Source organism: Electrona antarctica (assembly GCF_951216825.1).
Source record: "Electrona antarctica genome assembly, chromosome: 2".
NCBI lineage: Eukaryota > Metazoa > Chordata > Actinopteri > Myctophiformes > Myctophidae > Electrona > Electrona antarctica.
In genome coordinates, this window is record NC_136807.1 from 13814424 (window position 1) to 13839880 (window position 25457).

Consider the following 25457-nt stretch of genomic DNA (forward strand, 5'->3'; position numbering starts at 1 on the left):
ATTTATATTGTAAAATCAATGTTAATTTAACTCTCACCAAATTCGATTCGTACACTCTCAGAGTTACAGACCCATAAGGGTCCATTTGGTTCCAAACATTTTGGGTACCCCCTGGAACTCTCTCAAGGACCCCTGGGGGTTCCCGGACCCCACTTTGGGAACCACTGATTTAGACTACACTAATAACATTAAAACACTCCGGGTGACTAAAATGTGACTAAAACGAAATAAAAACTATTCAAGAGACTATACGACTAAAACCTCAAATCTAAATTTGCTGTCAGAAATCAACACATGGCTGAAATAACTCACTTCTACAGTTGCGGCGCGCGGCGTCTCCGTAGTAGCCGCTCTTGCAGACGCCACACTTGGCGCCCTCCGTGTTGTAGAGGCACCTCTTGCACTCCCCGGTGCGGCGGTCGCACGCGCCCGCGTCCGACATGTCGATGTTGTTGCTGCACTGGCACGGCTGGCAGCGCCCGCCGGCCTGGGAGGGGTTGCCGTAGTAACCCGGGGCGCACTCCTCGCAGCGGGAACCTGTTGGGCAGACGGGAAGACATTATAGGGAAACGAAAGAGACGCGAAAGAGTTGGAATGAAGGACAGATGGAACAATAAAAGATATTTGGACAGTTTTGGCCATAATTCACACGGTGGCCATTTTGTTCTTACTAGACCGGCCTACTTGGGAACGATGCAAGGTGGAAACTTAGTTACTATGCAATACCCGTTGTCATAGTGTAGACTCGGCCGGGAGGCGAACCCGGGTTCCCCATTCCACAGGCACAGTACGAGTACGTTACCAGTCGACTAAAGAGCCATGGCCCGATAAGCAAGTAGTAACGCAGCACTGTATAGAGCGTCGCAGTCCCGCCCCCTTTCATGACGACGCCAGGCTCAGGAAATAATTCCCAATGCATTTCCCATTTCAAAAAGTATTTATTTAAAGACCTTTTAAGTGTCGTACGAAGCCAACTCGAGTCATGACAAATCATGACAACAAACACAATATTTTGGACCAAACAAAAATAATAATAAAAAATAATAATAATTACAAAGAAGAAAAACAAAAAAGTGAAAAAACAAAAACAAATTAATTGTGTTTTTTGTCATGATTTCTCACAACTCGAGTTGGCTTTGTACGACGCTTAAAAGGTCTTTAAATAAATACTTTTTGAAATGTCTATGAGGAAAATGAACGGGGAATAATTTCCTGGGCCCCGGTAGGGGGCGGGGCTGCGACGCTCTATAGCCTACAGTCGACCCCCACCCCCCGCCCCCACCTGGAAGCGTGTCCACGCACGCCAGCCAGGAGCTAGGCTCGACTGACTGGGGGGACCTCCACCCCAGGGAGACTGACGGAGCTGTCGACTACTAGATTAAGGTCTGTCTGTGCCGCCCGGGAACATACTTGTAGAGGTCACCCATACACACCGCTGCCACCAATGTAGCCTCGGTCGGGAGGCGAAACCGGGTCCCCAGGCAAGCAGCAATTCCATTTGAAATATCCATCAAAATCATGTTTGTCTGTAGCAGTATAGCTTTCATTTTAAGTTTCTTAAAAAAGTGCTATTTATATACAGTATTTACAGTAGCATGTCACCCAGATGAATCAGCGTTGTTACTCATGTTCAACAGTCATTTGTAACTCTGGGATTATGTTAAGCGGCTCTCATTCGTTAACCCATTTTGGGCGGGAACCCCTTTTGGTGTTTTAAACATTATGTTATAATTTAGCTATTGAAAAATAGCAGATCTACAAGCTCATAGCACGCCACCGAGTGGCACGCTACGAGCTTGTAGGTCTGCTATTTTTAAAAAATCGTGAAAATGCGGCACAAATCTTTGAATATATATATATTTTTTACGTCAGGTCTAAATGGGTTAAGGAATTTGCTTTGCTCAGTGGATTACAAACAGAAGATTATTATTATTGTTAAACTATTAGATATTACGGTAGATTGTATTTACCGAACTTGAGCCACAGACACCACGGAGCGCGCTGAAGCGTGCGAGATGCCACGTCGAGCGTTGCGAAGTTCGCTTGAGCCGACTCAGCCCCGTTCGAGTTGTAACCCGATAGTACAGAATCATAAATTATGTCAAACCCGATCTCACCCCAACACGGTGAAATAGCACCGATTGGCAATTCCGTACATACAATACTAGTGAAAGCACTGGGGGCGTGTTCGCTCCTCCGCGTCATCAGTGCCCATACCCGAGGCGGGGTTGGCGAAAGGGCCTTTCTGTGTGGAGTTTGCATGTTCTCCCCGTGTCCCTTAGGGTAGGTACCCTCACAAAAAACATGCAGTAATCCTGGTCTCTAAACTACCTCCCCCTGACCAGCCAGATCGCCTGATGGAGGGGAAAGGAACTGGTCGGAATAACGTGTTCCTTCCACACACTACGTCCGGCCGGGGAAACTCTCCCCTGTCAGGTGAAAAGAGGCAGTTTGGACTCCTCATGCATAGAAGGAAGCATGAGGTCAGTCCGCTACCCCCCCACAGGTTGGCAGAGGAATGGTAGCGCCCATGATTACATTAGCTAATTGACACTGGGTGAAAAAATTTGTTACAAAATCCTGGGATAAGGAAAAAAATATATATGTATGGATTTTGGGGTTTTCTAGTCAATCCGTGCTATTTCATTTCACCGTGTTTGAGTGAGACCGGGTAAGAGTTTCCTTCATCTTTCCAACCAATTAGAGCAGTGGTTCCCAAACCTTTTCATGTCAAGGACCCCCACATTGACACTAATTAGCCCACGGACCCCCATTTGAAAAGATATTCCAGGGACCCCCAGTAGAGAAGATTTTTACGGCTCTAACAGTGATTCCTAACCCGTTTAATTTCAAGGACCCCCAGGTTTGACATGCATTAGGCTACGGACCCCCCATTTAATGGCATTTCTATCTCTGGGACCCCAATATACATTGTAAAATCACTGTTAGTTTAACTCTGAGAGTGTACAAATGGAACCAAATGGAACCCGTTTGGTTCCATTTGTACACTCTCAGAGTTACAGATCCATGGGTCCATTTGGTTCCATTTGTACACTCTCAGAGTTACAGATCCATGGGTCCATTTGGTTCCATTTGTACACTCTCAGAGTTACAGATCCATGGGTCCATTTGGTTCCATTTGTACACTCTCAGAGTTACAGATCCATGGGTCCATTTGGTTCCATTTGTACACTCTCAGAGTTACAGATCCATGGGTCCATTTGGTTCCATTTGTACACTCTCAGAGTTACAGATCCATGGGTCCATTTGGTTCCATTTGTACACTCTCAGAGTTACAGATCCATGGGTCCATTTGGTTCCATTTGTACACTCTCAGAGTTACAGACCCATGGGTCCATTTGATTCCATTTGTACACTCTCAGAGTTACAGATCCATGGGTCCATTTGGTTCCTAACTATCCATCATAGCAGGGGGAACCCCTGGAACTCCCTGAAGGAACCTCTGAATTAGAGTACGCAATACGCATGTGACCATTGTTTTTCCAGAGGCACCATCAGCGAAGGTCCTAAGTGGGGGTTTGGGGGTTTGAGCCAGGCTGTCCACGGTCTGCAGTTAAATGCACGGTCGGTCGGTGGCACAGCAACCTCTGCTGGGATGGGGTGCTCCCTGAAGCCATGCAAGAGGTATACAGGCTATGCGATTGATTTAGGTAAAGTAGGATGGGGGCACAGGAGGAGGAGGAGGGTGGGTGAAGGGTGAGGGAGAGTTGCTTCGGCGTTTTTCTTTGGGGGTGAGGGGGGGGGGTTCACTACCGTTGCTACTCACGCTTGGAAATGGCCACCGTGGAGCGTTTAACGATCCCTGTGGCGAGTGATATCAATGTTACCGCCACACTAAGGAAACATCAATGTTACCGCCACACTGAGGAAACATCAATGTTACCGCCACACTGAGGAAACATCAATGTTACCGCCACACTGAGGAAACATCAATGTTACCGCCACACTGAGGAAACATCAATGTTACCGCCACACTGCGCCACACTGAGGAAACATCAATGCTACTGCCACTGCGCCACACTGCTTCGTACTCTAAAGCAGTGGTTCTCAACCTGTGGGTCGGGTCCTCACATATTTTGGGCACGCACGCACGCACTCACTCACTCACGCACGCACGCACGCACGCACGCACGCACGCACGCACGCACGCACGCACGCACGGAAACACTAAAGACAAAGGGAATGGAGAACGTGCAAGAAGAGATGGTATAAGTTTTACCTGTGTAACCCTGGTTACAGTTGCAGACGATCTGCCTGTTACGGTTGTCTTGGTAGCAAGAGGCCGCAAAGTTGCGCCCGCTGTCTGGCCCGTCTGGGCACGGGCAGGGACGACACTGGTTACCGGAACCCAAGACTGGGTTACCGTAGAAACCGTTGGCACACCTATGAATAGAACCAAGGAATGTTATGAACCCCAAATGCATAGATTAGCTATTGCTATTTCTACACTGAAACACCATGAATAAATGGTGCATTTATATAGCGCTTTTATCCAAAGCAAATATTGTGCATTACATTCACCCACACATAACATATTCACACACCTTTACATAGATAGAAAACACAATGGTAAAGGGTGCATTTATATAGCGCCTTTATCCAAGGCGCTTTACATAGATTGTGCATTACATTCACCCATTCACACACACATTCATACACCGATGCCGGAGGAAACCATGCAAGGCACCAACCTGCACATCAGGAGCAATTAGGGGTTCAGAGTCTTGCTCGAGGACACTTCAACACTAACTCTGGGGGAGCCCGGGTTCGAACTGCGAACCTCGTGTCTCCATCTGGCCACTCTACCGGCCCATAATATACACTCTAGCATCTCCTATTCTAGAGGAAACATTCGGCGAAAATAGCCGATCTACAACGCAGCGCGTTTTTGTGTTGAGGAGGGAAAAGAGAGGACCAAGAACAGAACCGACCCCACTCAACTAAATAGAGGTTTTAAGTGGCCAAAACTCTCTTTGCATGTAGTGTTGATTTTGTCGACTAAAACGAAGAAATTACGTCAATATATTGACAATTTCATCAACAACTAAAATCTAGAGTCAAATGTTATAGGGAGGGACTATAGTGGAGAAAAGATACAGTAGAACTAAAACACGTAGTCTGCCACTACGATGCCACCAAGGCTCACCAAAATATTTTAATATTTTACTAAAACTAAATCTAGAACAACATTTCAGGTGACAAAATGTGACTAACTGAAAATGTATTCAGAAGACTGACTAAAACAAATTCAAAATGTTGTTGTCAAAATCGATACCGTTCGCTAGGGCTTTAAGCAACATAGTTGACTATTCAACCAGTTGACTAGTAAATCCACTAGTCGACCTTGGTACTAGTTGACTAGTTGATAAGAAAAAAAATATTTAAAAAAGTTGTTTTTTTCCCCACGTTTTTGTAGGCCTCAAGATCAGCTAGATTATAGTTATAGTCACCAATGTACACAGTGTTTTTTAGGTCGACTAGTAAAAATCACTAGAAGTGAAAGTCCTACGGCGTTCGCACAACGCTCGTTCCACGGCCTCACCAGGGACGTGCACACATAGATATCAAAGGGGGCTTCAGCCCCTGCCCTTTTACCCGTCTGTAAAACAACTTCCCTCTCCAGACCACAAATGTAGCATTTACTATGGTGAAAGAAATGCACATGCCCCTCCTTTCCATGCCATGCTGGAAGGCAGCATTCAGGAGAATTGCTTTTTCCCGAAGTCTCCTGAACTTGAACGCAGCATTTTGCGTTGAACAAATGTGTTTAGAAATCCATGTCGTTACACACCGCATCTCCACTAGCTAAAGAGTGCTGGTTTTGCCCCGAATATACAAGCTCTCGCAGCGCGACGCGTTGTGAGCTTGTAGATTTTTGTCCAAAAGTGCCCTCTTACGGGATTTTAGCCCCTGCCTCTCTAAAGGCTCTTTCATAGTCTGGTGGTCACCTCACCACCGGAGCGGTGGTCACCCCACCACCGGAGCAGTGGTCACCTCACCAACGGAGTGGTGGTCACCTCACCACCGAAAATCCAAACTATGAATAGGCCTTAACACTCTCTGCACGCCCCTGTTCCACGCTCGCCTCACCTCTCACACTTGTCCCCTCCGGTGTTGTCCCGGCAGTCGACGCAGGCTCCGGTCCTCTGGTGACACTGGTGGGCGTGAGCGTTGCACTGACAGGGCCTGCAGTTGGGGAAGCCCCAGTGCGCCCCCTGGCAGCCGTCGCAGTGCTGCCCGAACGCACCCGGACGACACTGACACTGGCCCGTGTGTTGGTCACATGACAGGCGACTTACGGAACCTTCCAGGCTGCATCCGCAGGCTGCATGCAGACATGCGGAAAGAAAGCAGAGGTGTAATAAAAACAAACAAACAAACAAACAAACAAACAAACAGATGGTGGCAAAATAAAGGGACAACTTATAAAGGTAAGTTGATCAGTAAGTGATATGTTTGTTTTTTTTAGCGCTTTTCCAAGCGCTCAAAGCGCTTTACAATGGTTCATTCATTCATACATTGGGAGGTGAAGCGGCGAACAGTCAACGCCAGCGTCCTCACTTCCCAATGGTGGAAAGCTCACACCGACCAACTCATTGGAGGCAATGTAGGGTTCAGTGTCTTGCCCAAGGACACTTTGACATGGTGGACAGGAGGAGGAGCCGGGATTCGAACCGCCGGCCCACAGATCATTGGACGACCTGCTCTACCTCCTGAGCCACAGCCGCCACTATAAAGTGTGTGTCACAACATGTAGCATCCACTCTGTATCAAAAACCCATCCACTAGTCTAGATGGGGTTTTTGAGTTCATGTGTATTCTTGGGCAGTAGAGGGCGGCGGGCGCCAGCGGGAAAGTTAATACCTCTGGCATGTTAACTGCATTTACAGTGTGTAAAAATATGATAGTTTATTTACACGGCTTGGTTGAATGCTTGATTCTTTATTTTTTTGTATCAGTTTATAGCCCCACCTGTACAGCCCGAGGGTCCGAAGCCGAAGGTTCCCGGAGCACACTGGTCACAGCGCCGGCCAATCACGTTGGGCCTACAGCGACACTGACCTCCGCGCACGTCACACAGAGAGCTGACCGAACCCTGGGGGTCACAGTTACAAGCTGTTGGGGGGGGGGGGGGGGGGGGGGGGGGGCAAGAGAGAGAGAGAGAGAGATAGTTTGTCAGAATGTTATTGAGAGGATAGCCCCTTAACACCTAAGTAAGACATTTGATTACATACAGTACAAATACACAATACAAAAACACACATAGGTGCAACATTACATAACATACTAGTACAACTACACAAGACACACAGTACAGGTAGGTAGTTAGCCTGCTCACCACTGCTTTGTAAGAATGATGAACTGAGATGAATTGCTATTTATTCAACATGAATTGTAACTTTTTGCATTCTTCTTCATGGCAATAAAGTCTTGAATCTTGAAGTGTCTGTCTAAAACTAGAAAGATGAGTTCCAGATTAATCTCTAGTCGCGCAGAAACCTGTCGATGTTGATGGTCTCATGGTTTTAATGTGTGAAAATGAGCACAAGCTGTTCTAAAACTCACGCAGAGCCCCGTCGTTGACGACGGCAGACATGCTGGTGACCAGCTTGGCGCAGGTGTCGCTCATCAGGGGCCGCGTGACGCTCTTGGCGCTCTCGTGGCAGCGGTAGCGCTCATAGGTCTGCTTCCTGGCGTTGGAGGCGGGGTCTCCCGCGTTGAACATCTCCAGGGAGGAGTGGCGGGGCAGCAGGGAAATCTGGAGAGATGGACGTACGATGGGGAGGATTGATTGATCGATCGAATAGTTTATTTAGACAAAAATGTAAAAAAAATACAGCAACGGTGTACAATCAAACAGGAGGAGGAGGGGGAGGGGGGAGGGGGAGGAGGGGGAGGAGGAAGAGGAGGGGGAGGGGGAGGAGGGGGAGGAGGAGGAGGATGAGGGGGAGGAGGGGGAGGAGGGAGGAAGAAGAAGCAATTCAATAGATGCCACACTTGGTTAAACATCAGCTTCTTTGTTTTTCTATTGTTGAATCGTTTTTGTTTTGAAAGAAAACTACACTTTCTAATGTTTTTTTTCTATATATTACTAACTAAATAAAATATAATATGATATTTTTTGGTTAAAACAAAACGTTTTTTGTTAAAAGAGAGAGACATGGATCACAATATAGAGCATTTTAACACGTATTTTAACCAAAGAAAATCACTTCAGGTGGTTGCACACTGGACGCGTTTTTCGGAAAACCGACGGAGAAGCGCAGCAAAAAATCAGAAAAACGCGCTCTGTGTGCAGGGACCTTTACCCTGCCTTTCATTAATTGGTTAAGTAGTATAACCTGTTAAGTATATCTCTCTCTAGGCTCTAGGGGACTCACAGAGTCGATGAGGACGCTGGCGTCGGAGGCTCCGTAGAGGATGCTGTTGGCGTCCTGGTAGCGGGTGAACTCAAAGCGCAGCGTGTAGGTCACGTCTTTCTCCAGACACACCGAGTGAGGGAGGACCACCAACCTGGAGCAATTTACAATTTACAATTTAGGCATTTAGCAGACGCTCTTAATCCAGAGCAAACAAAAAGCATTGCAATACATCATATACAAACAAAGTAGTTATCATGAATCATACGTAAGCTAAGAACGTAACAGTGGAATATCTATAAAATGAAACTCTGCATATTTGCTATGTTTACATAAAATGCTATAAGTCTACATAAAATGCTGTCTAAGTTACATAAGTTGAGCGTACGCCTGTATAGGTCGAGGCTAGGACAAGTACTACGGAAAGTTTCAGACTGCGGCGGAAGAATGGGAGTGAGTCTGCAGTTCTGATTGTAATGGGAAGTGCTTTCCATGTTTTTGCGTGCGTGCGTGCGTGCGTGCGTGTGTGTGGGGGGCCCTACCTGGCCCCTGCTGGTAGGCTGACGGTCAGTCTGTCGTCAGCAGGGATGGTGTTTCCACAGGGACTGCTGGTAGGAATGACCCCTGGACGCACCACCGTGACACGCACCTCCTCCCAGTCCCTGGGCATCTACAGGACACACACACACACACACATACACACACACACACACACACACACACACACACACACACACACACACACACACAAACGCATGGGTTAGTTTTAACCTGCCATGGGTTAGTTTTAACCTGCCACGCATAACGGGAGCGACAGTGTTGTTGGACTAATGCCTGTCTGACTGTTGATATGTCTAACCATTAACGTATGCACCCCGTATATGTATGGGTCTATATCAGGGGTTCCCAAACTTATTTGGCCCGGGTACCCCTTGGGGGGGAAGAATCTTTTCCAGGTACCTCCGCATCCTCGCAACACCGATAAGCATATATTTGCAACCTTACATTTAGATGCCATTGGAAGTATTTGTATTAAAACCTTTCGATCAAAGTCACAACACATTTTCACAACATTTATTTAAGATGCTATCTTAGAATAGATGTAGACCTATTTGACAGTGCAGAAACATAATTGCCTTCCTTGATGCATCGATTAATCATCAACGACCATCAGCTGGTCACTGTCACAGACACTCACAGCCTCTGCAGCACTCTAACTGAGGGTGCGTTCGGAAATACCGCACCGGAGCACACTCGCCTATTAGTTTGCATTGCACAGTGCGCTCAGTGCGCTATTTCCGAACGCGCCCTGAAAGTGACTGCATTAGTTACATTTCTATCCAAAGGCCCTTGAATGATGGAATATGATCAAGGATTACTGTGAGTATGGTAAGCTCACATATCATATCACACATGAATTATTTCGCGAACCCCCAGGGGTCTGCGGACCCCACTTTGGGAACCACTGGTCTATATGGTCTATCTGTGTTGAACTATATAACATGTACATAACAAGTACTATAAACTATTTTCTGAAAACACACGCACGCACGCACAGTCGCACACACCCACGCGCACACACACAAGTACACACTGACCTGTGACTCGTAGCGGATGAGCAGGTCATACTCCATGGAGTACGGGACATTGCTGATGTGGAAGTCCAGCGTGCCGCGCTCAGGAGCGCGGGCAAACCCTGTGCCCGTCCAGGAGGCTGGGCGGCCAGCCTGCTGCTCCCTGGTCTCCACCACACAGCCCTGGTGGGAACACACACACACACACACACAATTTGAGAATTGTAGCCTAAAATTTAGACAATCGTAGTTTCAATCTACGAGAGTCTAAAGACTCATTGCCCATCATGGTGAGGAGCCTCCGTAGATACCCACCTGTCCGCTTTATGTAGCTACGCAATGCGTTTAGAACCCGTAGGTCCATAGTTTTCAATAAAAATGTGTTTTAATCCACTCGGTCTCGGAATCTGTCATCCATCTTGGATCTGTCCTCGATTGCAACTGCACAACAGCGCCTCCCTGGTGGTCATGGTTTGCGCAGCAAGTTGCACTCATTCAGGGAGACGAGGACAGATCCAAGATGGATGACAGATTACGAGACAGAGTGGAGGTCATAAACGCATTGCGTAGCTACATAAAGCAGGTGGGGCAGCAGGGTAAGCACCATTCATTTCAATAGAAGTTGCTCAGTGGCGTTTTGAAGCACCCGGAAGACTGCCGGAAGTACAATTCTAACTCAATGGCTCGAGCGAGCGGAAGTATTAGCCTAGCACGTGACGTCATGAACGTCCGTCCACCTCCATGAAAGTGCTGCAATTCCACATTTCGCCAGTAGGTAGTGGCAGCTTCAACGTTGGATAGCCTTACTGGGGGCTTGGTAAGCACCTTAGATTTTGCAATTGTAGGCTAATGTTTAGCTAAGAGGAGAATCGTGTAAAGCCAAAACAACTGACCTGGCCCATCTTGGCTGCCTCTGCCTCGTAGGTGTAGTGGTCAAGAGCCATGAAGAAGTACCCAGAATCCACCTGGGCACACTGACGGCCCGTCATGTGACTGCGACAGCGGCACTGACCACTCTCCATGGAGCATCTATAAGGACGACAACAGACACATATAGACATCAAAGGGGGCTTCAACCCCTGCCCTTTTACCCGTCTGTAAAACAACGGCCCTCTCCAGATCACGAATGCAGCATTTCCTATGGTGAAAGAAATGCAAAACACCACTCCTTTCCATGCCATACTGGAAGGCAGCGTTCAGGAGAATAGTTTTTTTTCCCGAAGTCTCCTGAACTTGAGTAGCATTTTGCGTTGAACTAATTTGTTTTGGAAATCCATGTCGTTACACCGCATCTCCACTAGCTAAAGAGTGCTGGGTTGTGCGCCCCGAAAAAAGCTGATCTACAAGATCTGCTTTTTCCGTTATTTTTTTTGTCCAAAAGTGCCCTCTTAGGGTATTTCAGCCCCTGTCCCTCTAACACCCTCTGCATGTCCCTAGCTGGACAGACACAAAACACTGACCACTGTCCCTCTAACACCCTCTGCATGTCCCTAGCTGGACAGATACAAAACACTGACCACTGTTCCTCTAACACCCTCTGCATGTCCCTAGCTGGACAGACACAAGACACTGACCACAGCTGTCCCTCTAACACCCTCTGCATGTCCCTAGCTGGACAGACACAAGACACTGACCACTGTCCATGGAGCATCTATATGGATGACAGCAGGGACGTGCAGAGAGTGTTACAGAGGCAGGGGCTGAAATCCCTTTTCAGCCCCACTTTTGGAAAAAATAGCAGCTATTTTCGGGGGCAAAACCCCAGCACTCTTTGGGCTCCCTTTTCGTTCGAGCATTCTATGTAAATACACTATTTGTGGATTTAGCAGTGAAGGGGTGTTCCCCCACTAAAGTTTTTTTTTAAAAACACCTCCGTTACCCGTTATATTATGTATAGGTGTGGTTTGGGCGTTATAATACAATAATTAAACCAATCACAGTGCCACGTATGCCATTGCCTTTATAGATCCCTTATCCTTGCCCGTTATGCCCAGTGCTATATTGCTTCATAGCCTTACGGTCTCCCATGGAAGATAAGAGTGATGCGTTGCTTGCCTTGAAGTCTCACTTGTGCTGCAAGTCATATTAAAATGATTGTGTTGATGATGCGTGCGTGTGTGCGTGCGTGCGTGCGTGCGTGCGTGCGTGCGTGCGTGCGTGCGTGCGTGCGTGTGCACTCACTGGTTGTCCAAAGCTCCGCCCACATCACAATCACAGCCTCTGCATCCGTTCGCATCGTGGCTCAGGGCCCAGTGTTCTGGCTGGAGGGGGATGGGGGGGGGGGGGGGGGGAGACATTGAGACAAATAAAGAGACAGAAATGGAGTTGGTAGAGCAGCAACACATGGACAGAAGGCGAAAGACAATTAAGAGAAAGCAATTAAGCAACAGAGTCACTTAAAACAGACAGACAGACAGACAGACAGACAGACAGACAGACAGACAGACAGACAGACAGACAGACAGACAGACAGACAGAATCCCCCCCCCCCCCCCACACACACACACACACACCAGGGAACTTCCCCTGCTGTTTGATTGGCATGATGTGTGTGTGTGTCAGTGTGTGTGTGTGTGTGTGTGTGTGTGTGTGTGTGTGTGTGTGTGTGTGTGTGTGTGTGTGTGTGTGTGTGTGTGTGTGAGTGTGTGTGTGCGTGCCTGCGTGCGTGTGTGCGTGCGTGTGTGTATGAGTCATTCTTAGTGTTCCCAGCTGTTCCATCGTTAATGGAATGACAGCCCTTTACAGTAACTTTTCCAAAATAACCCAGAGGCATATTTTTTATTATCGCTCACCTCTCTTACGCTGTCACACTGACTGCAATCTGCTGTCGCCAGGAAACCACCTAACTCCATTGTTGAAGTCAGAGCTATTGAACACCCTTTACGTCTTTGTGTGTTGGTTAAAAAAAACTGCATGCAATGAAAAGTAGTAAAAAGTGCTTTGGACAAAAACCTCTTAACTCCACTGGACCCTCAAACTGTCTAACTCCACCACCTCTCTCTCCCTCGCATGCAAGTAATCGACAGTATACAAAGTCACAACACCAACTGTGATGAGGCAGTATTGCTTTGTTTTCAAAATATAAGGTTATCTTCATTTCCTGAAAAAATGAACATTTTGGAGTTAGGTGGTTTCTTCGTCCCGACAGCAACAGTATCGTCTCCCCCCCCCCGTCCCCCCCGTCCCCCCCGTACAGAATGTGCTGACCTAAAAGGATGAGCATCTAATGCCGGAGTTATTGTTTCTAAAAGGAGGTTTTTACATAACCTGACTCCGCCAGATGGGGCAGCAGAGAGTACACTGGGTTCCCCCCTCCTGCTCCCATCTGGGAACTCTCAGGCAGACTTGATGCCCGGCCACAAAACGGCCTGGCCAATCAGCAGCAGCTAGAAGCTAGAAGCTGCTGCTAGAAGCTGCTAGAAGCTGCTGCTGCTAGAAGCTGCTAGAAGCTGCTGCTGATTGGCCAGGCCGTTTTGTGGCCGGGCATCAAGTCTGCCTGAGAGTTCCCAGATGGGAGCAGGAGGGGGGAACCCAGTGTACTCTCTGCTGCCCCATCTGGCGGAGTCAGGTTAGTTTTTACAGGCAGTTTATGAGATAGATACCCGCCCATGTTTGGCATGCTGTAAAAAGCAAGTGTATCTTTCCAGCCGGACAGGCCTCAGATCCCTGGGCTAAGTTTAGACTCTGCCCCCAGGAAGGAGCTCACATTCCTGGCTACTATTCCTGGCTGTAATGCGTGGGCTCCAGAGAAGAGGTGAGGTTATAATAGGAAGGTGGATCGCTACGCAACACCTTGTTGCTCGGCAGGGAGTATAATCCGGCAGCCGGGGTTGTGGGGTGGGAAATGTGGTATATAGTTTTTTTATTGGCCTAAAATATTGTCTATACAGTATACATACATTCATGAATCCACTTGCTGACCGGCTGTCGGTATTGAGCAATTTTGTATAGGGGTTTATATGCAGTGACCCTACCATTAACACAATCATTCCCGGAATTCCTTCAAAATAGGAGCTCTATGGGGTGCCGGAAAGACATGGCCGCTTTTACTCTGTGTGTACACGTCCAAGCATTAGTGTTGCACAAAAAAACTCCTTGGGCAAAAAATGGCCATTGTAATCATCACAAAAATGTGATGAGGTCAGCACATTTTGGGGAATTTGGGCACATTTGGGCAAGTGGCTATGGCTGTTTTTTGCCAAAGGCGTGTTTTTGTGCAAAACTAATGCTTGAAATGGATTCAGAATCATTAGAATCCCCTAGTTTGACATGTCACATGCTACATAAAGCATAATGAAAATTTGAAAATCTTATATGGATGTTAGAGCACCGAAGTCTGACGTCAATATCGGCAGAGGGCGCAGGTTCATGTACTTTTTTATTTGCATTGTAATCCCCATTGGGGGATTTTAGATTGCCTCATAATAAGAACTGTGTTTGAAAAATAAACATGTCTTCCAGGCCGTTTCACTCATATGGATATGAAGAATCAACTGACTGAGAGAAAACGCTATTGTTATACTGCTACTGAATTAGTTACATTTTCGCTAGAAACAGACTCATATCATATATGAGTGTCAGTGACTGACGGTCGTAAACGACACAGAGACACCCTCCCTGACAATAACGCAGAGACAGCTTGTTTATTTTTGGACCACAATGCTTATATGAAACGATTTTAAGATGAGCCCATGTTATTCTCCATAGAGAAATGACTTCCGTGAACCAGGGGAATCGGGGGATGAGCGAGTGACGTCAGGACTTTGGCGCTCTATGGTATGGTCACATATAAACCCCTATTAAAAAAAATGCTCAATGCCAACAGCCAGTTGCCGATCAGCAAGTTGATTCATATATATATATATATATTCATGAATATATATATATATATATATAGACAATATTTTAGGCCAATAAAAAAAGACTATATACCAAATGTCCCACTTTAAACAAAAGGCTGCCGGACTAATATGAGAGAGATGCAGACTGGACCCAATAGAACAGCATGACACAATCAACAGAAGACTTAATTACATACAATTCACCAGTTACACACCATTGGGTATGCCCATTGAAATCGTCAGCAATCTGTAAGTGTCCATTTTGTAATATTCGTAGAGTTACAAAGGGAATCCATTTAGACCTGGTGTAACTTAGATACAGTATACGCTGTTATACCTTTCAAGCCGGGAGCTACCTCTGTGTCTCATATACAGTAGCAACATTTATTCATTTGTTTGTTTTTTATTTGTTTTTTTAAATAAGAATTTGAAGGTTTTCAGAAGGGTTTTTTATCACACACCAAACGTGTCTCAAAAGTCTCAGATTCGTTCTCACCCTTCTCTCATTTGCCTCTCTCAAAAGAGAGAGAGAGAGAGAGAGAGAGAGAGAGAGAGAGACAGACAAAACATGGGAATACATCAAACTACATGAAATTATGCGTATACACTACAGAGTGCTCTGTCTACATAAAATGCTATGTAAGTTAGATAAATTGAGCCTTTGCATATACGCCTGATGGCTGTAAGGGGGGTAGGAGCTCAACATTAACTAACTGACACTGTAACAAAAGCAATGGACGGAAAATGGAGGGGAAGACAAGCGAAGAAGGGCAGAGAGGACAGAGAGTAGAACAACCAAACATGTAGAAGTGAGGGTGTACGACGTGGGGCATGGTGAGAAATGGTCAGATCGAGGCCGAGGGCAGACGGTGTATGTACTTTATCTAACATTGTTCTTCAATGGCATTCAGAGCAGTATATCTCTCTCTACTCACCAGACATTGGTCACAGCTGCGTCAGGGCAGTATATCTCTACTCACCAGACATTGGTCACAGCTGCGTCCGGTCACCAGGCGCTTGCAGAAGCAGTCTCCGCTCACGGGGTCACACTGCGCGCTGCCAGACACCGTGCCCCTGCGCTCACACCGACACGCTGGAGAAGAGGAAAGAAGAAAAGAACAAGAGGGCAAAGGTCATATATACTCTGTTACATTTCTTACTGCTGTGTTGATGCTGAAGAATCACACCCGTGTGAAGTGAGGGGCGCTCTTATCATCGTATCATCATTAATCTTTGTGTAGGACCGAAATAGCCGATTTGCTCGTCTACATATGACGCAAATTATCCATTCATTATCAATGGGAATTTAATCTACACTATAGCTGAATTATAGGAGGGGCTAGAGTCCCTCAAAAGCACGCACGCGCACACATACTCACACACACACACACACTCAAACTCAGTCATGCTTGTATCGTACTACGGCATCACACTGAAAAGCAGGATTTTCGGCTCCCGTTTTTGCTCGGCTGCACTAAATTCACTTCACAATGCAAAACACTGCTATGCGTTGTGAGCTTGTAGATCTTCTATTTGTGGCCTAATGTTCGACCCTCAGAATAGGGTTCAAGTGGTTAAGGGACAACGGTTTATTTGAGCATGCTTTATGTGGGTTTTAAAGACATACAATACACTGTCAAATAGCAGCAGCAATACGTTATGCCCATCATGCACTGAGCTGCGTAAACACATTTCCTGGTCCGAGGGCCTCCCTCCTTCACAGAGCTAAACACATGTCCTCGTCCGAGGGCCTCCCTCCTTCACAGAGCTAAACACATGTCCTGGTCCGAGGGCCTCCCTCCTTCACAGAGCTAAACACATGTCCTGGTCCGAGGGCCTCCCTCCTTCACAGAGCTAAACACATGTCCTCGTCCGAGGGCCTCCCTCCTTCACAGAGCTAAACACATGTCCTCGTCCGAGGGCCTCCCTCCTTCACAGAGCTAAACACATGTCCTCGTCCGAGGGCCTCCCTCCTTCACAGAGCTAAACACATGTCCTCGTCCGAGGGCCTCCCTCCTTCACAGAGCTAAACACATGTCCTGGTCCGAGGGCCTCCCTCCTTCACAGAGCTAAACCAGTTCCAACGCTGAGTGCTAGACTAAACACCATCAGCTTCAGAGCACTCTAAGTAAAGTATCTGTTAGCTCAGAATGTGGACAGACGCAGCGGGCCTGTTTCTCACTGGTTACACAAAGTTAAATAGTGTCCAATATATCGGCCAAAATGATATATTCTCATGGTTAAATGAGTGCTCTTGGTTTCTGTGTAAACTGTGTATAAATAAATACTCACGCTGACAGCCTTGGGCGTTGTCGGCGCTCAGGCCGAAGAATCCCGTCCTGCACTTGTCGCAGCGCGGCCCCTCCACGTTGGCCTTGCAGCGGCACTGACCCCCCACGCTGCCCAGGGCCGGCTCGCTGAGCCCGTCACACATCCCCCCGTTCTGGGAGCCGTCCGGGTCACAGTCACACGCTGCAGGGTGGGGGAACGGAGAGGGAGAACATGACACACAAAAACACTAATGAGAATGACGCACGCGCGCACACGCACGCACACACGCACACACACACACACACACACACACACACACACACACACACACACACACACACACACACACACACACACACACACACACACACACACACACACACACACACACACACACACACACACACACACACACACGCCGCATACTAGGGCATTAAGCAACTAGTCGACTAGTTGCTTCATTTTTTTGATTTTGTAGGCCTCAAGATCAGGTACATTATAGTTATAGTCACCAATGTACAGTTTTTAAATATTTATTTCCAAAAAAAAATATATATAATATATATATTTATTTTTACATAATAGGTAATTAAACAACTAGTCGACTAGTCGACTTGTAAACTAGGCAACTAGTCAACTAGTAAAAATGACTAAAAGTGAATGCCCTACCGCAGACACACACAGCACACACAGACGATACCAATGTCAAAGTCAAAGTCGTACGATTAGTCACACATGTTACCGTGAAATTTGTTCTCCGCATTTGACCCATCTCTTGGAGCGGTGAGCTGCAGCGTGCGCCGCGCTCGGGAATCATTAGTTGATTTGAACCCCCAGTCCAACCCATTGATGCTGAGTGCCAAGCAGGGAGGCACTGGGTCCCATTTTACAGTCTTTGGTATGACCCGGCCGGGGATCGAACCCCCGACCTCCCAGTTTCAGGGCGGGCACTCTAACCACAAGCCTTGTCACAATTATGCCAATAGAGGGTATGCGCATGCATAAAGTGAGTGGCACATCGAGTGATAAAGTGAGTGATAAAGTGAGTATAACGTTGCTGAATGCAATAAGACATTTCTGTTTGGATGTATGAGCTGTCAAGGCCAGAAAGTCAGTTTTTTACCACTCAGTAGGCGTTCCCGCATAACTCCCGGGTATGATGATGATGATTATGATGTTGCGCGCATATACCCTCTATTAACACCCCGAACGCCCAGGGTTATTTAATCCATTAAATCAGAGCGCCCAGCGATTTATAGCAGCGGAGCACATTTACCGACAGACCGGATGTTATCCCGGATGTGGCTGAAGCAGCTTGATGTAGCCAAAACACTCTAGAGGCGATCGACAACAACGGGAGTTATGATTAAATCTACCGCGACTATAGCGACGGGACCGCGGTGGGCCGTCTAACACATGATCTTTTCTTAGAATTGGACGGATTGATTTAGATCAAGAGTTATTCACGTTTTAAGATTTTCCATCTCGTCGGCTAAAATGGGGGGGAACATTTTCGATGACGTCCCACCGGAAAATAACATTGAGTGTTGCGCAACAGACGCTCCCAGCCTGTGGAGCGATGCGGTCGGTTTTGATATCAATAATCTCCGTCTTTTTGATCAATCTCTGTCTTGAGCGCTGGGCGTTACTAATTGGCGTTACTAATTGAGCTCATAGCTCGCCACCGAGTGGCGCGCTACGAGCTTGTAGGTCTGCTATTTTTTTTAAATCGAAGAACGACTGACATAGAAACATAGCTTTTTCAGAAAACTGTCAGGATGTAGAAGACATTTTTAGAATCTGATCTCAAGTCAAAATGGGTTAATGTACTCAATAACAAAGCCCACATTCACAGATAAAGTACACCCACCACCCAACTCACCAATGCAAACCCGGGGGTCTCTGATGTCCTTGGTGGGGTCTTTGTAGTAGAAGGGTTTGCACATCTCACAGTTGCGTCCCATGGTGTTGTGGAGACACTCGTCACACACTCCTCCGCTGGCGTTCCCCGTGGCCAGGAACACCGCCATGTCAAAGTGACACTGGCTGGAGTGGCCGTTACAGTTGCATTCTGGGAATGGCAACAGAAAACACAATGGTAAATGGTGCATTTATATAGCGCCTTTATCCAAGGCGCTTTACATAGATTGTGCATCAATTCACCCATTCACACACACATTCACACACCGATGGTGGAGGAAACCAACCAGCACATCGGGAGAAATTAGAGGTTCAGAGTCTTGCTCAAGGACTAACTCTACCCTTGAGCCACTGCCACCCCCAATTAAATACAAAGGTAATCACAGGTCAATTAAAGTGGAAAATAATAGCACTTAACGAAAAACAACAACATTTCATTTCTTTTTGGGTTCATGAAGCCATAAAAAGCAACGGATTACCAATACACAGTATAGTATTCTGTATTTTTCACAGTTTTGTTTATTCAGGATTTCAGGGTATACATTAAATAAAATAATGACGTGCTTACAATATATGTGACACACCCATACAAGACATGATATTGTGATGTCACTATATCACTTTTTTTCATTGGCACGTTTGACTGTCAAGGTTTCAGCCTCCAGGAAGAAACCGTAAATACACATAACATAACAACCACACCAAGGGGTCTGATGAAGTACTGTCACCTCATAAACACATGACATAACAACCACACCAAGGGGTCTGATGAAGTACTGTCACCTCATAAACACATGACATAACAACCACACCAAGGGGTCTGATGAAGTACTGTCACCTCATAAACACATGAAAAACAGCATTCAGGAGAATTGCTTTTTTCCCGTAGTCTCTGAACTTGAACACAGTGTTTTGCGTTGAACAAATTTGTTTAGAAATCCATGTCGTTCAGTGTTGTAACTAACGGCCTTACATCACGTTACGTTACCTAACGGCGCTACTTTTTGCAGTAACTTGTAACCTAACGCTTTACATTTCCCCATTCCATAACGGCCTTATAGTTATTGTGCGAGCGTTACCCGCGTTATAGCGTTATGTTAACTTATGTGATCCGAGTGAAAAGTCTCCCCATGCAGCGCCGTGCCCGTGATCTGTCATACAGGCGCGACTCGTCTCTGTGCTGAGGGAGCACTCTCTGTGTTGTACTCTGTTGACAGTGTGCTCTCATACTAGCCTCTGAGACCACTCTAACATGATGAACAAAGCACGTCGCAGAAGAGGTCATTGATTGGCTAACGTAGGGACAGATTTCAGGGTAAGCCAATCAGAGACAGTCTGACAGAGTAGGGCGGGTCTTTCGTATGGCTGTGGTAAACAGTTCTAAACTCAGACACACAAACCCTCGTAACACATACACAGAAAACGCCGGTTGAACGAACATTATTACCAGTACACACGCTACAATGGCAAATGTGGATGACAGCGAGATCGGATGCTTTGTGGGTTGGAAATACAAGCATTATTTGAGTACTTGCGGGTCAAGGAAATGTTTTAACATGCCATGGAGTGTCCCCGCTGTGTGTGATTCGATTCCCCGTACTTCCTTTATTATTACTGCTGCGTCCCTCCTGCGCAGCACAGTGCCTGACGTTAGCCGTACGTTAGCCTTGTACACCGTTGCATGCTACCTCCCCGGGCACAGTGATAGGGCTGCCCTCTCCCCCCCAGAAAAACATTGAGGTGAAAATGCTAATTATGTGGCGGACAGAAAGCATTGTCCACAATGCAAATCTAAGAAAGCATCTTAAATCAGTCCATGAGCTAGGCTGCCTCACATCACCAAAACAGACAAAGATCGATTTTAAATCGCCACAGAGGCATGTCACCAAGAGTCAACTTGACAAAATGATTGCCACTTGCCAGGTATGTTGTTGAGGAAATGCTTCCCCTCAACGGTGGAGTCTGTTCCTTTCAGAGCACTGGTCAGCAAAATACTAGTGAAAGCAGGGCCAATGTGCAGAAATACATTTTCCAAATACCTGAACAGTGAATATTCTAAAATGGAAGATGAAAGCTCAAAAATACATTTGATGAATTAGAATATCTCTCTACCACTGCAGATAGGCCTATATGGACTAATTTTTTATTTGATTATTATTATTATTTTTCATATTGCAAATTTGCACAGCACCATGTGGAACCATTTTATTGTTCCACTACATTTCATAATGTTAGGAGGGGAGTTGTCTTTTCTCTTACTGTGCGACAGAACAAAAAAACCTTCTTTTAAATCGTTTTTTATATTATTATTTTATTAAGTAAAGTAAAGTAACTTGAAAAGTTACTTTCATAAAGTAAAGTAAAGTAACTTATCTAAAAAAGTTACTTTTTTAGATAAGTAACTATAACTATAACTCTTTACTTTTTAAAAGTAACTTGAACAACAGTCCCTGGGGGGACGGGGACTACTCACTATTGCAGGCGTTGGTGTTGCGCCCCTCCGCTGGCCTCCAGGGCAGGTCGTTGTAGAAGTTGTCACAGCGCTCACAGTTCAGACCGTTGGTGTTGTGGTTACACACACACCTGCCATGGACCTGGGAGAGAGAGAGAGAGAGAGAGAGAGAGAGAGAGCCGTATTGAGAATCAGGAATCAGGAGTTCTTTCATTACTTCATTACAATATTTATTGAGCGATATGAGATCGGTCCGTGCGTGCGTGCGTGCGTTATCTTTTTACATGACTGGCTTTCACACAATAAACTATTGCTCAATAAGTCAATATCCTCTATATATCCTATAATAACGGGATGGTACCAGTTCTTTTTTAATAATAACCAGTTCAGTCAGATAACTCACGGATAGATTGAGACCAATAATAAGTAGGGGTGCACGATTATGAAATTCTGACCGATATCTGATCTCCGATTATTTGCAGGGTCATATCTGCCGATACCAATTCTGACCGATTTCGATATGATACAGAGGACCACAATGGAAACAAGCCTAGGCCCTAGGGCAGGGGTGGGCAACTTTGACGATGCAGAGGGCCACTATATTTCCACTCACTCCATAGGGCCATATATTACTGTCGTAGCAAAAATAGCCGATTTACAAGCTCAAAACGCGTCGCAGTGCAACGCGTTTTGAGCTTGTAGATCGGCTATTTTTTTATATATTCGAATTGAAATATTACATTTTTGCTATTTTTGAATTGGAATCCTGAAAAGTAACCTTTTTATGTCATTTCAAATACTTGTGTTGAAGCATTGAGCTACTAATTTAGACTGAAGTAATTAAAGCAGGTCATGTTTGCATGTTGTGGAATTGTAAACAGCTGAAACCAATATTATATCAGTATTCTGACATTAACCTGAGGGCCGCATTAAGTGAAGGTGGGGGCCGCATGTGGCCCCCGGGCCGCCAGTTGCCCACCCCTGCTTTATGGTGTTGTCCACTCACAGTTAACAGTCTTTGTATTGAGTTGTGCTTGAAATGTACTGTAATTCTGCAAACTGTAACAAACTGTAACAATAAATATTTCAATCAATCAATCAATATTATTTTCCAAAAGTAAAAAGGTAATTTCCCTTCCATCTGTTAGGTGCTGTCATGCTCGTTTGAAGCACGGGTAGATAGCCTATTTCATCAGATAATTCAGATCGCTTCTTGGTCGTAAAAACCTGTTGTACTAAAATCTCCCTTTGAAAACACGTTTTATGACTTTATGACTTTGTGACCAATTACCAACATACATGTTTTCAGAAAACAGGTTGTAGAATGTTTAGAATTGGCCTCTGGTCGTAACCCATTGTTATTTTAGTTTCGAGCTAAAAAGCATTATTTTACTTTAGTATTTTATACTAGCTTTATAATACCTGCTATTCAAAAAAAGATAGTAGATATACACAAATAGAAAGCAGATATACACAAATAGAAAGCAGATATACACAAATAGAAAGCAGATATACACAAATAGAAAGCAGATATACACAAATAGAAAGCAGATATACACAAATAGATAGCATATATACACAAATAGAAAGCAGATATACACAAATAGAAAGCAGATATACACAAATAGAAAGCAGATATACACAAATAGAAAGCAGATATACACAAATAGATAGTAGATATACACAAATAGAAAGCAGATATACACAAATAGAAAGCAAAGATTTGAGTTAAAAACGTTCGCTCTGACAGAATATGTATTCAAAGGTTTGTGGCCACATTTTCACATTTTTTCAAAAATAGCAAGTGCCGCGCTACAAGCTTGTAGATCTGCTATTTTTCAATAGCTAAAGTAGAACATAATGCTTAAAACACCAAAAGGGGTTCCCGCCTAGATTGTATTAAGATCTGACGCTGAGTCGACAAATCTCATCCCAACAGTTTTCTGAAAAGTGGTGCTCAAACTTTTCATTTCAAGTACCCCCAAAATGTACATGTACACTTCAACATCTCAAAATGTGTTGTTCTCTCCAGGGACCCCCAGGGTCTCCAGGGACCCCCAGGGACCCCCAGAAGCAGAGATTAGAGTACATTTAGTTTGACACACTTTTTAGACTTGAGAGCTACTTTCAAAATGTCCAGCTCAACCATATATATATATATATATATATATATATATATATATATATACATTTTGGGGGTACTTGAAATGAAAAGTTTGAGCACCACTTTTCAGAAAACTGTTGGGATTTGGAAGAGATTTGTCGACTCAGCGTCAGATCTTAATACAATCTGGGCGGGAACCCCTTTTGGTGTTTTAAGCATTATGTTATACTTTAGCTATTGAAAAATAGCAGATCTACAAGGTCGTAGCGCGGCACTTGCTATTTTTGAAAAAATGTGGCCGCAAATACATATTCTGTCAGAGCGAAAGTTTTTAACTCAAATCGTTGCTTCTGGGGGGTCCCTGGAACAACATATTTTCAGATGAGGATCGGCGGCCAATTACATATAATTTCTGCGATCCTGAAATAGTTTGAGAACCACAGATATATAAACACAGGTTATTCAGAAAACTGTCATGATTTAGGAGACATTTGTAGAATCAAACTTAGGTCTAATATGGGGTTAATATTGAGTTTAGAAGAGCTCTGATCAACTGGTTCGGCCAGACTACAGACGTTCTCTTTATTGACCCACAGTGTATTCTTCAGTCTGGTCCACCCAGGACTGACTGACCCATTATTCTGCTCAGACTGGTTCTTCCACCCGTCTGAACCCGCCAGGCGGGGCTCTAGTTGGAACAGTATAAAAACGTCTGTCCGCCACTTAGTTTTTCGTAGCAACTTCAACCACCATCACCAGAAAGAAGAGCTCTGACGCTGAACCCACAAGCTGAACATGTTCAAGTTGCTGTTTTTCACTCTCCTCCTCGCCGGCTTTGCACTGGACTGTGAATCGCTGCCGCCGGGGGTGCCGTGTTCGAATACTGCTGCCGTTTCGGGAATAATAGACCACAAAGGACAATGCCAGCTGTGTTCCGGAGTGGTCATCAACGGACAGTGCTGCGATCTCTCTACTTCCGGTAGGAATTTGATGTGATTTTGTTTGATTTCACAGACTTTATCGTGGTGTAAAGTAACTTAGTACGTGTACTTAAAGGACCACTTCACCACTTTTCAACCTATCTTCATATAATAGGTCCTCACTATCACTAATAATCATGAAAAAATGGTGCGATATTTTTCCTACTCAGTCTGTGTCTCATAGGAGGGCTGTGGGCAGTTCAGAAACCATCCTCCAGTGACATCATCGATGGGGAATACAAGCTAATATAAACTGCAGGCTTTCTTGTCCTGAAAAGTTGCAATGCGAAAATGGAAGCCATCGTTCTCACGATAATGAAAATCTAAAAAAGAAATCTGCCTAATGATGATGTCACTGGAGGACGGTTTCTAAACTGCCCACAGAGACACGGACTGAGTCGAAAAAAATGGTGGCATTTTATCATGATTATTAGTGAGGACCTATTATGGTGAAAAGTGGTGAAGTGGTGCTTTAAGCACAATTTTTAGGTACTTTTACTTTACTTCAGCATTTCCAACTTTATATTGCCCACTTTATGTTTCTACTTCACTACATGTATCTCAGAGACTAATATTGTACTTTTTGCTCCACCACAGTTATTTGAAAGCTTATTTTCCTATAGTTACTTTGTAGATTTGTATTATTATTACAAAACTACAGTATATATACTTTAGCAATTTGAATGTAGCTGATCCACAAGATCACAACTCGTAGTAGTGCATAGCGGTATTAGTGCAGAGCGGCACGCACGTGCACCGTTCTGTTCCTGTATTAGTGCAGAGCGGCACGCACGTGCACCGTTCTGTTCCTGTATTAGTGCAGAGCGGCACGCACGTGCACCGTTCTGTTCCTGTATTAGTGCAGAGCGGCACGCACGTGCACCGTTCTGTTCCTGTTCTGTTAGTGCAGAGCGGCACGCACGTGCACCGTTCT

General features: G+C 45.4%; 1 protein-coding gene across 3 annotated transcripts in view; it reads right to left on the bottom strand.

The window, feature by feature from the left end:
• The window catches only part of lamb2 (laminin, beta 2 (laminin S)), a 138971-nt gene that overhangs the window by 17913 nt on the left and 95601 nt on the right, over positions 1–25457 (bottom strand). The window contains exons 9-22 of one of the 3 annotated variants that reach the window (XM_079496075.1): positions 21461–21581; positions 18950–19138; positions 17089–17268; positions 15777–15889; positions 12137–12216; positions 10849–10984; positions 9980–10138; positions 8924–9051; positions 8403–8535; positions 7588–7780; positions 6994–7137; positions 6112–6346; positions 4241–4404; positions 313–537 (exon numbers count right to left, since the gene is read on the bottom strand). In XM_079496075.1, coding sequence (XP_079352201.1) covers positions 313–537; positions 4241–4404; positions 6112–6346; positions 6994–7137; positions 7588–7780; positions 8403–8535; positions 8924–9051; positions 9980–10138; positions 10849–10984; positions 12137–12216; positions 15777–15889; positions 17089–17268; positions 18950–19138; positions 21461–21581 — 2200 coding nt within the window. Of the gene's footprint in view, positions 1–312; positions 538–4240; positions 4405–6111; positions 6347–6993; positions 7138–7587; positions 7781–8402; positions 8536–8923; positions 9052–9979; positions 10139–10848; positions 10985–12136; positions 12217–15776; positions 15890–17088; positions 17269–18949; positions 19139–19825; positions 19960–20434; positions 20511–21460; positions 21582–25457 lie in introns of those variants that run through there. The other 2 variants (XM_079496076.1, XM_079496077.1) reach the window with 2 other exon arrangements.